This window comes from Osmerus mordax, chromosome 19, assembly GCF_038355195.1.
Source record: "Osmerus mordax isolate fOsmMor3 chromosome 19, fOsmMor3.pri, whole genome shotgun sequence".
Classification (NCBI taxonomy): Eukaryota; Metazoa; Chordata; class Actinopteri; order Osmeriformes; family Osmeridae; genus Osmerus; species Osmerus mordax.
This window is the reverse complement of record NC_090068.1, coordinates 6,658,937-6,671,665: the sequence shown is the minus strand read 5'-3', so window position 1 is coordinate 6,671,665 and position 12,729 is coordinate 6,658,937. Positions and strand designations below refer to the sequence as shown.

Sequence of the window (12,729 nt, the reverse complement as noted above, 5' to 3'; positions counted from 1 at the left end):
TCACATACTCTAAGTAGACTACACTGTGTAGTCTACTTTGTCTACATTATTCAAATGCGTTTTACAATTGGCAAATCAGAATGCAAAGTTAATGCAAACAAATTAAATGAAAGCATAATAAATTGCGCACAGCTGGTGGTGAGACAGAGAACGACAGAGACCGAGATTGACCGAGAGTGAGAGAGACCTTAGATGGCAATTCACGGTGGAAGCGAAACAGCGCCTCCAGTCTATTGCATTAACATTTACTTGTTGTCACCACGCGTCAAGAAAAAACAGAAGACACGCAGATGTAGGCTGTCTTGAGGTATTATTGTATGTATGTAGTCTAATGACATGTGTATTTAGATGTAGATATAAATAGGAACCCAATGGATAGGAATCCGTAAGATGGTTGTTGTGTATAGGGGGAGTCAGATGACGGTGACACAGGAGTGGTAGTGAGAGGCTGGAGGGAGGCAAATGTTCCAGGCTTACAATAAAGTCACGTTTGAAGATAACAGTTGACTCACGCTTGTTATTTAAGTATAACACTACATGTCTGGGGTTAGGTAGCCTATAATTTAACGTTTTGTTACAAATATCAGCTACCGTATCCAATTCGGACAGTTTTCTTATTCTGCTGCTATGCCTAAACTTAGACTACACTTTCGCGACTGGTAAGCGTCTCAAAGAATGCTGTGGACAGCTGGTGGCGAGCGTGCACCGTACCAGGAGCATGGCGAAGGTCGCCATAATGCGTCCTTCCACCTTTGCTTCGCTGTAGTGGACCCGCAGCATAACTCTTGGCAGCAACCGTGTGGATCCTGTGAAACAAGTTTCCTGATGAAGAGGAAGCATGCCAGGAAGCAGAACGTAATGGATATTACAAATGGATGTGGCATTTGATGAAGGTGAATTGAAAGTAAACAATGTTCAGTTTCAAAGAAATCAAGACCGAGGCTGAAATCGACTGGTCAGTGGGTTATCACACTGAAAGCAGCTATTTAGATTCAAACTTTGAAAAAGCTCTGGACTCAAGTAAATTGACTTTTAATTTAAAGTCTAAATTAGTTTCAGACTGTTTGAAAAACAGTTGTTATATACAACTTAAAAGGCTTCCTCTTGGTAAGCAATTAGCTAGAGAAGGTAACATAACTACATTTAAAACTGATCCATCTGAATGTTTTGATGACTTCTTGAAGGACTTTATAAATCAAACTGTTGAGGAACCGCGACAGCTGAATAAGACAGGGGCTGAGGTCTTAGTCTTAACAGACTGTGAAGTCGGAAATGGAGCACGGGTTTGTCACACTTTAACATACAAACTCATTAAGTTCTCAAATGAAGAAAATACAGGAACCCCTAACAGTCTCCCCCAAACATCGAAACCAAGTGAAAGCTGTGAAAAGGAAGGGGGTGACATTGTTTCAAAGTCCCAAAAGAACCCCATACAAATCCAAGATGGACACAGAGAAAAGGAGCACTTTTGCCATATCTGTGGTAGAGGCTATTTCCATAAGAATCACCTTAATGTGCACTTGAAAACGCACAGACCAGAGAGGCCCTACTGCTGCCAATATTGTGGCGCAGCTTTCCATCATAATGACAGACTACAAGCACACCTGAGAATTCACAGCACAAAGACTGACGCCAAACCCTACATTTGTGACAAGTGTGGATACAGTTTCAACTCTTCATGGAAATTGTCAAAACACCAGCAGCGCCACTCAGGACAGCGACCTTATCGCTGTGACCAGTGTGGGAAATGGTATATTAGCAGAGGTGAGCTAAAATGGCACCAGAAGATCCACACAGGAGAAAAGCCCTTCACCTGCGCTGAGTGTGGCACCAGCTTCCAGCGCTCCGGAACACTGAGGAAACACATGCGAATCCACACAGGAGAGAGACCCTACTTCTGCTCTTTCTGTGGGAAAACCTTTCCTTATGCACACTGTCTTAACCTGCATATGAAACTGCATAAACGGTAGTCTTTTGATAAAAATGTCACTAGCATTATTTATATATGTATTTGGCGGCGTATTGCTTATCATGGTTAGTATGTGATTATCTGACTACTGAGTAACAGTAACATTTGGATGTTGTGGCGTTGGGTAGTACCTCACACTGTAGTGTGTCTTTGTTCATTAAAAATAACCCTATATTTGTTTTTAAAGTGGCAATGTCTTCAGGCTCTGAGGTATGGTATTTCCTTGAGCCCATGGATACATACATACATACATACGAGGTTTAATAATTTGTGTCATGTACTGGAAGTTGCTTTGTGGATGGCCTGATGATTAACCCTTGTGTTATCTTCGGGTCATTCTGACCCATCAGTCATTGTGACCCACCGTCGTATTGCGACAACTTAACGCATACAAAAACAAAGTGAAGCATTTTCTTTTAACCGTTGGGCTGTCTCAGACCCCCCACATTGCGAAGGTTAGAAGAAAATTATTTGTATCTGGTTTTGTATTGGGTAAATACAACGATGGTTCGTTATGAACCTTTGGGTCATGTGACCCGAAGGCAGCACAAGGGTTAAAGGCTCCGGTTATCACTTTCGACGTGCACAATGGTTGTGTTGGGATGGAAAAAGTTCTTTGCGTGACCGTTTCTGTTCAACTGTATGACTTCCTCTTCCTGTTCAACCGACGTGTCAGCTTTCCACTGTGTATCTGTTCTCTGTCCCACTGTAGAAAAGGAAGGGTCACTTGAGCCCTCTCACTTAGACTGCTTATCACTCTGTTTGGGATGGCTCCTTCTTGCTGCAAGACTCAAAGACCCAAGACAAACTTTTCTGACCCCTGGCCTTTATTTGATGATGGTGTGATAGATACAGAAGATTCCACAACAGTGTGCATTCTGGAATACATCATTGATAAAACATTCACAAATGTGAATGAAATATTGGCAGATGAGGAGAATTGTGCCTCGGTTTCGCTCATTTAATCCGATCGACCTCATAATCCGTTTCCATATAAATTTAGTTGAAACGTAGGCCTATATTTACTTATAGGATGATGTCAGTCAGTGGCCGGAAAGATGCACGACAATTAAGAGTTGACTTTGTTTATGAGAGTGACGTCGGATCATGAAACCAGTCAGGATAGTGGTCAGATGAGTGAAGCACATGGGTTACAAATGGCCTATACAATGAATAGACAAGTACAAATATAGTTTCCACAGAACGTGTCCTTACAAGGCACAGCATGTGGTCAGCAAGTTTGTACACTTGAAAGACGACATGTGACAACATTGTAACTCATAGAAGCCTGTTCCTACATATTTGTTCCCCACTGTCTCCAGTACGTCTGGACATATGAGGCCCATATCTATATGTGAACTGGGAAGGCGCCTCACCACATGACCTCTTGACCTCAGTTCAGTCAAGACAATCACGTGTTAGATTTGAGCATATATTGATACCAAGACATGGAAATAGGTTTGACTTTGGCAGAGTGGATGATCTAAGGTGCGACACATACATACATGACATATGAGGCAGGGAGCAATAGAGATATCATCCCCCTGATGGATAGAACATACAGACAGCATGGGGGAGAAGTGGAGGGTGGAGGGCGGCAGCAGCACCGATCATACAACAACCGGGGTGAGTGTGTGCGTATCCGCGTGGCCTTTCAATGCCGTCTTATCGGACTTGGCCCAATAGGCTTGTGCTGCTCACACAGGTGTGGTAATGAGCGGATGTCGCGCGCTGCCCGATTGCCCTGCCTGAACTGGCGTCGCTCATAAGGAGATGGGGGTGCCCATCCTCAGACCTTTTGACTCTTGAGAATGTATCGGTAAAACATAGAACACATGAAATAGCAACATGGATTACTTTCCTCAACACAATCCCCTCAGTGAAGTTTCGCTAGCAACAGCAGCAGTGACTGACCTCAGTGACAGGTGGGGAAAGGTGCACAAAGGGGGCTACCTATCTTGCTTCCAACTTTTGTTTTCACAACCCAGTCATTTGGAGCAGACAAACATCTAAATACCTGCAGGGCTACTGTCGACCCAGGGACCAGGATAAATGACCAGGATTGAGAGAGGCTGACAACAGAGGGAGCATAAGAGAAGCTGACGAAGTTGAATGCGCTTTTCCTTACTTACAACATGGATAGCCGGTCACATGAGCGCCAAGTCTTCTGACCAGGGATGTTGTTGGCTTCCAGTAAACTTGTTATATTAGCCAGTTTTCCAAAAATACATTTCAAGCTTATTTACGTTTTTGGAGGCATTTCGTTTTCAACTATGTGAAGCTGCCACATAGACTATCACCATCCCCTCTTGCAGGGTATGAGAAGAATCTCAGGGAAATATGACTGATACCATATATATATGTGTGTATGAGAAGAGAACACTGTTTCATTATACACTTCACTCTTATTATTTTAAAGTGTAAATAAGCAGCAACAAATTTAAACTTTTTAATCTATGTAATCTTCATAAATAATAAGTATGCATACTTATTTAAATGACGGAAATAGTACTTGTGAAAAATGCCAACTAAAGAAAACAAACATTATTTTAGTCTATATACTGCTTTCTTCTCAAAAGGATATTCGTAAAGACTGTTCCAAATCATAAGACAGTCTGGTGAGAAAAGATTGAACATACAAGAGTCACGGTGGAGATACACGAAATAAAAACAACGTTTTAGGACTCCCCCTCTAAAAACACATTAACTCCACGTCATCGAAATGTGGTACCTCCGATACTAATTTCTTTACCTTCCCTCGTTCTTCACAGGTCTCCGAGACCGCCAAAGTTTCAAAGCTCAATATACTTTCACATCGAAGGAGACTTGCGCACCTGACAGATCATCAGTCATTATGACCTGCAGCGGCGTGAACTTGAAGCAATTACCCGATGGATCAATCAAGCAACGCAAAGAGCTGGAGGAAAGGGGTAACTGGGGAAGTAAAACAGAGTTTATTTTAACGGTAATGGGAGCAATCATCGGACCTGGGAACGTGTGGAGGTTTCCATACTTGTGTTACAAAAACGGCGGGGGTGAGTGTGAAAAGTAGTTTGTCAACATTACGCGCACGCGTTAATTTGACTAACATGCAGTTGAGAAAAAACGATAGTGACGCCGTCAAAGGAAAGTCATGTCGACCTAACGATGGCTGGACCCATTTGCAAATGTCATCTTGCTTTACAGGTGTATTCTTTATACCATATCTCTTGTTTTTGGTGACCTGCGGTATACCTCTGTTCTTTTTGGAGACTGCGCTGGGCCAGTACACCAGCCAGGGAGGAATCACGTGTTGGAGGCAGATATGTCCGCTATTCGAGGGTAACTAACTACTAAAACTATTTTTTTAAATAATTTATTTTGTAGTATTTGGTCATTACTTTAGTCAAAGCTACTTAAACGACAGTGATCTTATCATTTGGTGATGCGTGAAAGAGAATGGAACGTTCTTGGGTATTGTTAGTAAGGATATGCAAGTGTACCTGGACTTCAGGTACAGAACTACTGAGCATTCAAGAACATGTGTTCACGATCTCTGTTCTCCTCAGGTATGGGCTACGCCAGTCATCTGATCATAGCGTTCAGCGCCACTTCTTACGTTGTCATCATGGCATGGGCTTTTTTCTACCTGTTCTCCTCCTTCAGCTCTGAGTTGCCATGGGCTAGCTGTGGAAACAGCTGGAACACAGGCAAGACACCCGAGATTTGGAATTGGCAATAGGAGTTGGGTTGTTTTGTTGAGCGACTTTATCCTGTCAGCCATACAACAGTTAAATTATGTCATATCAGAGGCATTTTGGCTCTGTTGGGTCTAAATGTAAATGACAAAAAAGGTTAGCAAAATCAGATGTACAAAATAAACTTGTTGTTCAGTTCACTCAGGTTTGGCGATTCTAGTCAAGTAGATCAGTTGATGTGTCCGTTTTGAAATTGTGGCAAATGAACTTGTCTCAGAGTCATGCATGGACTTCAGCAAAATGGATCCCAGCAGCAACGTGAGTGTGTCCCGGCTGAATGCAACACTGCCTGTGATGGAGTTTTGGCAGTAAGTAACCAGCCCACTTAAAGTAGTGAACCAAACAGGATCTCCGCACCCTAACTAAACTCTCGTTTACGCCCTTCCCGTGTCTCTCCACAAATCCGTCGGTACTTCCGCACAGGCGCAGAGTCCTAAAGATCTCGAGTGGCATGGAAGAGGTGGGCAGTATCAGGTGGGAGTTGGCCCTCTGCCTTCTCCTCACCTGGGTCATCTGCTATTTCTGTGTCTGGAAAGGAATCAAGTCCACTGGAAAGGTAAGAAATTGTTCCCATGCAGAAAACGATGTGCAACTGTACAAGTGCAAATGAATGATATTCCTGCTTGAAGGGTCATGTCTAAGTCTCAGTCCATCAGATGTCTGTTCATCCAGCAGGCTCATATAGTCTTGTAGCGCCCAGCAGCCGGGGCACCAGGTCCAGTTCCAGTAGATGACGCCTGGTTTCTCTTCCCCGCAGGCTGCTTACTTCACAGCCACCTTCCCGTACGTCATGCTGCTCGTTCTGCTGGTGCGCGGAGTCACTCTGCCGGGAGCCATCAACGGGATCGTCTACTATCTCTATCCCGACTTTGCACGTCTCTCTGACCCTCAGGTAGGCCCGGGGGCACGTCTCGATCACCGGTCCTACCAGAAAAATGGAATGGAAAATGGAGGATACGGCTTTGGTTTGAGCTAATCTGTCATTGTGGTGGTTGTAGTGTCCGTGAAAGGATATTAACGGCACAGGCGTTAGAGTAGAACATAAAATGAAACCTAGATTTTTTTCAATCGTTTATCAGTGGAAATGTTGGCAGTCAAAGTAATGTTACATGCTCACAATTTATATTATGGACAGTACTGGACATTATCACTGCAGATGTTTCCAGAAGGTGGTTGTGTACCTCTCCATGGTGCAAACAGTGTTTGGTGTTTCAGGTGTGGATGGACGCAGGCACACAGATTTTTTACTCCTATGCCATCAGTCTGGGTTTTCTCACCTCTCTGGGCAGCTACAACCACTACAACAACGACTGCTACAAGTGAGTCCACTGTCCAAAAGAAACCGTGTGGGCGCTCCACTGAGGGTCTAAAAGATAAGTGGTGAAAGACGCAATCAAAAGTCTGACTAAAGTCACTATTTTGTTCTTCCAGAGATTGTTTTTACTTGTGCCTGCTGAACAGTGGCACCAGTATCATCTCTGGATTTGCCATTTTCTCTGTGCTGGGCTTCATGACTTATGAGCAGGGAGTGGACATCGCTGAGGTGGCCGAGTCGGGTGAGTTTCAGCAACCACCCTACAACCATTTGTAATTTATTTTTGTACCACCAGTTTTATTTACTTATCAGTAATTGCCCAGTCGTTGACTTGAGCTTTGAAGACTTGTCTGTTACTGTGGTTTTCGAAAATGGAACTGAATTGACCATGACATGCAGGTTTTTGCAAACACTGTGAAACTTATTAACCCTTGTGCTGCCTTCGGGTCACATGACCCAAAGGTTCATAATGAACCATCGTTGTGTTTACCCAATACAAAAACAAATAAAAATAATTTTCTTTTAACCTTTGCAATGTGGGGGGTCTGAGACAGCCCAACGGTTAAAAGAAAATGATTCACTTTGTTTTTGTATGAGGTACAGTGTTTCCCCTACCATTTTATTAGGGGGGGTGCCCTGCCCCCCCAACAGCACCCCCCGCCCCCCCCTGGAAGGTCAAGTTAATAATAATAAAACAACTTTTTTTTATATATATAGATTTTTTTATTTATATAGTGTGTGTATGTATATATATATATATATATATATATATATATATATATATATATATATATGTATATGTATATGTATATGTATATGTATATGTATATGTATATGTATATACATATACATAGCGCCCGATCACAAAATAAGTAATTTAAGGTTACCTTTCCTATAAAATAGGTCTATAGCTTGCTCTTTTGTTGTTATTTATCTTATTTACACGACGGCGTGTCATTTAGCAGACGCTCTTATCCAGAGCGACTTACAGTAGGTACAGGGACATTCCCCCGAGGCAAGTAGGGTGAAGTGCCTTGCCCAAGGACACAACGTCATTTTGCACGGCCAGGAATCGAACTGGCAACCTTCAGATTACTAGCCCGATTCCCTAACCGCTCAGCCACCTGACTCCCATTTCTGTCTCTACATGGTCGCCACCCCCCGCCCCACCAAAGCTGTAAACCTAGGGTAAACACTGAGGTAAAGTTGTCGCAATACGAAGGTGGGTCACAATGACTGAGGGGTCAGAATGACCCGACGATAACACAAGGGTTAAACATGTTAGATTAGATGGGTACAAAACTCCAACTAGTGGGACATGTTCTTACAATGGTATCACTGTGTTGTAGTGAGCATGTGCAGGGCCCTCCCTTTCTGATGTCCGACGCCACATGCTGATTGTGTGGCGTAAATATGGCACATTCAACCCCATTCGGGGAAAAAAGTATGTGTCGTGTCTAATGATCTCAGGAACGGAACAGTCAAATCATCTAGACCTTCCACATGGTAGACAAAGCTTTTATTTAGGCCTTCAGCCTATTTCTGTATTTCCCAAAACTGTCAAATTGCAAGTTACTGTACTCGACGCGTGTGTGTGTACACAGGTCCCGGGCTAGCATTTATCGTGTACCCCCGTGCTGTGGCCATGATGCCCGTGCCCCAGATATGGTCTGTTTGTTTCTTCATCATGATCATTCTTCTGGGTTTGGACAGCCAGGTATCTATCACTCAGCTCTGCATCCCCGGGGCTTAGTAAACACGGTACACAGTTCCGGAAAACACCCCCATCCCAGTGCTAAGCGTTTCCAACCCCTCTCTCGGTCTAGTTTGTGGGTCTGGAGTGTCTGATGACGTCGGTGGTGGACCTGTTCCCCGGCACGCTGCGGCGGGGCTTCAGGAGGGAGCTGCTGCTGCTGCTGATCTGCTCCGTGTGCTGCATCCTGGGCCTCAGCCTGGTCACGGAGGTAGGGAACCACCCACGCTCATCTGCTCCGTGTGCTGCATCCTGGGCCTCAGCCTGGTCACGGAGGTAGGGAACCACCCACGCTCATCTGCTCTGTGTGCTGCGTCCTGGGCCTCAGCCTGGTCACGGAGGTAGGGAACCACCCACACCCACGCTCATCTGCTCTGTGTGCTGCATCCTGGGCCTCAGCCTGGTCACGGAGGTAGGGAACCACACACACACGCTCATCTGCTCCGTGTGCTGCGTCCTGGGCCTCAGCCTGGTCACGGAGGTAGGGAACCACCCACGCTCATCTGCTCTGTGTGCTGCGTCCTGGGCCTCAGCCTGGTCACGGAGGTAGGGAACCACCCACACACACGCTCATCTGCTCTGTGTGCTGCGTCCTGGGCCTCAGCCTGGTCACGGAGGTAGGGAACCACACACACCCACGCTCATCTGCTCTGTGTGCTGCGTCCTGGGCCTCAGCCTGGTCACGGAGGTAGGGAACCACACACACACGCTCATCTGCTCCGTGTGCTGCGTCCTGGGCCTCAGCCTGGTCACGGAGGTAGGGAACCACCCACGCTCATCTGCTCTGTGTGCTGCGTCCTGGGCCTCAGCCTGGTCACGGAGGTAGGGAACCACCCACACACACGCTCATCTGCTCTGTGTGCTGCGTCCTGGGCCTCAGCCTGGTCACGGAGGTAGGGAACCACCCACGCTCATCTGCTCTGTGTGCTGCGTCCTGGGCCTCAGCCTGGTCACGGAGGTAGGGAACCACACACACCCACGCTCATCATGCTCTGTGTGCTGCGTCCTGGGCCTCAACCTGGTCACGGAGGTAGGGAACCACACACACGCTCATCTGCACTGTGTGCTGCGTCCTGGGCCTCAGCCTGGTCACGGAGGTAGGGAACCACCCACACACACATCCATCTGCTCTGTGTGCTGCGTCCTGGGCCTCAGCCTGGTCACGGAGGTAGGGAACCACACATGCTCATCTGAACCAGCTAGATCATAATCTGATATCACACCATACTGTCCCGGGGAGTATTTGATCCATGTGATTTCAAAGGCAGACTTTGACCCACTGCTGGCTGTTTGAATGCTGTAGGGCGGTTTTGCTCGGGTAGATGGGAGACTACAGAATGTCTTGTAAGAGACTGTTTTGGTTTGTCGTTGACCTCAGGGGGGCATGTACCTGCTTCAGTTGGTGGATCATCACGTGTGCAGTGGGCCCACACTGCTCCTGCTCTCCATCTGCCAGTCTGTCAGCATCGCCTGGGTCTACGGTCAGCGACTCTAGGAAAGCGTAAATAGAATGATGAAATAATGGACTTTAAAATACTGGATATGAACTGGGTCCTACTTCCATTGATGTTGTACTGCAGGAGCTGACCGTTTCTACGGCAACATCAGCGACATGATTGGCTACAAACCCTTGCCTTTGATGAAGTACTGTTGGCTGTACATCACTCCTACAGTGTGTATTGTAAGTATCCATTCATTGTCATTTCTGTTCATCTTTTTGATCCCTGACTAATGTCCACAATAACAGGCTCATTCACCCTTTGAACATGGTCACACACCAGTTATCCCAACGGGCTAGGTACATTTTCCCTCAGTCCTGTATGTCTTCAGATAAAATTGCCTGCTAAATGTATTCATTATCACATCCATAATGGCCTGTAGAGACTTGCGTTGCCCACAGTGCATACTGTAAACATTTGCCCTTTTTCCTCGCTTGATTCAAAACTTCCCATTCCCAGCTCTACAAAGTTATACAACCAGAGAAACAGCAGATAGTCTAGATTTCGATGTTTACTTGAACTGTCAAGTTGATCCATGTGTACGATGACTTATCTGTTTTCACTTGCACGACCCAGGGCACCTTTATATTCTCCATAGTCAAACATAGCCCACTCAAGTTCAGCAACACGTACGTCTACCCTGTGTGGGCCAACATTATCGGCTGGTTCCTGGCCACCATCTCACTCTCCCTCATCCCCCTATGGATGGTCTACAAGATGGCCAAAGGCAAAGGGACTCTTCGGCAGGTAAGCAGCAACTTTTGACAAGATGTCATTGTCTGGAGTCAACTGGCTGTGGTGACTTGTCACGGGGTGTCCCAGCTGGAAGTCCATAGTAAATTTTTACGTCTGCTCCTCAGACGCACTCTAGTAATATTTACAACATAAGCAACGTCAGAGGGTTTTACACATGAACTGCACCTAAATCCTCAAGGCAGACAAGGACTGGACAATAGCCACTCAATGCTCTTGATAATTGGTTTATATACATACCACATGTATACATTCTATAATGTACATATCGTCACTGGTTGTCAAAATAATAAACTCATTCTTTTTCAGCGTTTCCTGCTCCTCTGTCGCCCCGTGAACGACCTGTCGTTCAACCAAACGCGCAAACCTGACTTACCTCTGTTGGGGGCTAACGGTTTGAGCACCCCTACTGAGCTGACGTCCCCCTGTCCACATCAGGGGGACAGCCCTGTACTTGGTCAGGGGGCAGAGACTTTCAGGGAAGAGGAATCCATCTTTGACTCTGAAGCAATCAACACCGTACATCCCTGACTTCAAATGGCCTGTTTTTAATCTTTTTTTTTGTGCCAGTATACCTTTTTGAGGAGTGTTGAACGTGGCAAAGAATGTAGTTACTTTAGACACTAAACGCAGCCTTACATTTTGGAAGGGGTGTGTATAGTTTGAGACATGTTTGGTAGACGGTGTGGGACTGCATTAGAAACCTTGGATGGAGAAATGGAACAATTTACAATAGTCACTCAACTTTTGGGGGTCATGGTTCATAGATACATTATCAGTGATAATGTTATTTTATAGCCTTGTAAAAACTGTGGACGGTGAGTTCAGAGTACTCGCTGTGAGAGATGTTATGAGTTAAAAATGTGCCTTTTAAGTATGGTTGATTAGCCGAAAGCAAGACACTACACTCCCTCTCTAAAAGGAATGGATTAATTTGTACATTTCTACAATAGAAAAATTTATTGTGCAGGTTGGTGTTACGCTGTATGAAATGTTTTTTACACTTCTGACCTTGTGATTCCTACACAGTCCCATTCCTAAAGATGTTTCTCACAGTTGGAAATGTCAGTCTGAATTGTTAGGGCATTGTCATGCCTCTCGGTTCGTTGAATGGGCTTTTCTTCTGGAGGTTGAGCAAGCAGTTGTATTGAGAAACCGCGGGGAACATCCTGGCTCTCAGTCCCTCTTGGACATAGAACACTATAAACTCCTGCCCCGAAGATCAGATCCATTTATTGGCAACTGGAATGAGGTTGTACAAGAGTTAGGTGCTTGTGGTCAATCAGCTAATTTTCCTCTTCATACTGTACATGTACTTGTTTGCATCATCTTCAACTTTTAATCTTGATAAACTATTTCACTACTTTTGTCAACACTTGTGCATACTACCAGCTGTATGTTTCACCTTTCATGAAATGTGTTTGATGGGTTACTATCAAATATTGATACTTTACATATAATTTAGGTTACTATATTTAGTTTTTACAAATTCCTAGTAACAACCTTTTAACAGGTTTCCAATACTTAAACTGATGGCCCTGCAAAAGTGATATTCTGAGTTCATTGCTACAGCAGTGTTAATGATCTGAGAGGTTGAGATGGATAACTACACAAGTTGAGTATTAGCAAAACATCCAATTACGTATCAACCTAGATGGCTTGTGTGACAATAACCGCTAGGCCCCTATGGTTGTATAACATGT

The 12,729-nt window shown here is 45.0% G+C and overlaps 2 protein-coding genes across 2 annotated transcripts; both read left to right on the top strand.

Moving 5' to 3' along the window:
* Positions 1-442: 442 nt before the first annotated feature.
* Positions 443-2,143, top strand: LOC136963365 (zinc finger protein 664-like). Its single transcript, XM_067257472.1, has one exon. It carries the CDS (start codon positions 912-914, stop codon positions 1,968-1,970), a length of 1,059 nt encoding a protein of 352 aa, XP_067113573.1. The 5' UTR covers positions 443-911; the 3' UTR covers positions 1,971-2,143.
* A 2,680-nt stretch (positions 2,144-4,823) lies between these two features.
* Positions 4,824-11,772, top strand: LOC136963590 (sodium- and chloride-dependent GABA transporter 2-like). Its single transcript, XM_067257742.1, is given in 15 exon segments — positions 4,824-5,004; positions 5,156-5,290; positions 5,518-5,658; positions 5,924-6,014; positions 6,130-6,262; positions 6,464-6,598; positions 6,922-7,025; positions 7,138-7,262; positions 8,626-8,738; positions 8,848-8,985; positions 10,153-10,255; positions 10,355-10,455; positions 10,850-11,020; positions 11,336-11,449; positions 11,452-11,772. Coding segments are annotated over 15 exon segments (1,860 nt in total). The 3' UTR covers positions 11,527-11,772.
* Positions 11,773-12,729: the final 957 nt, after the last annotated feature.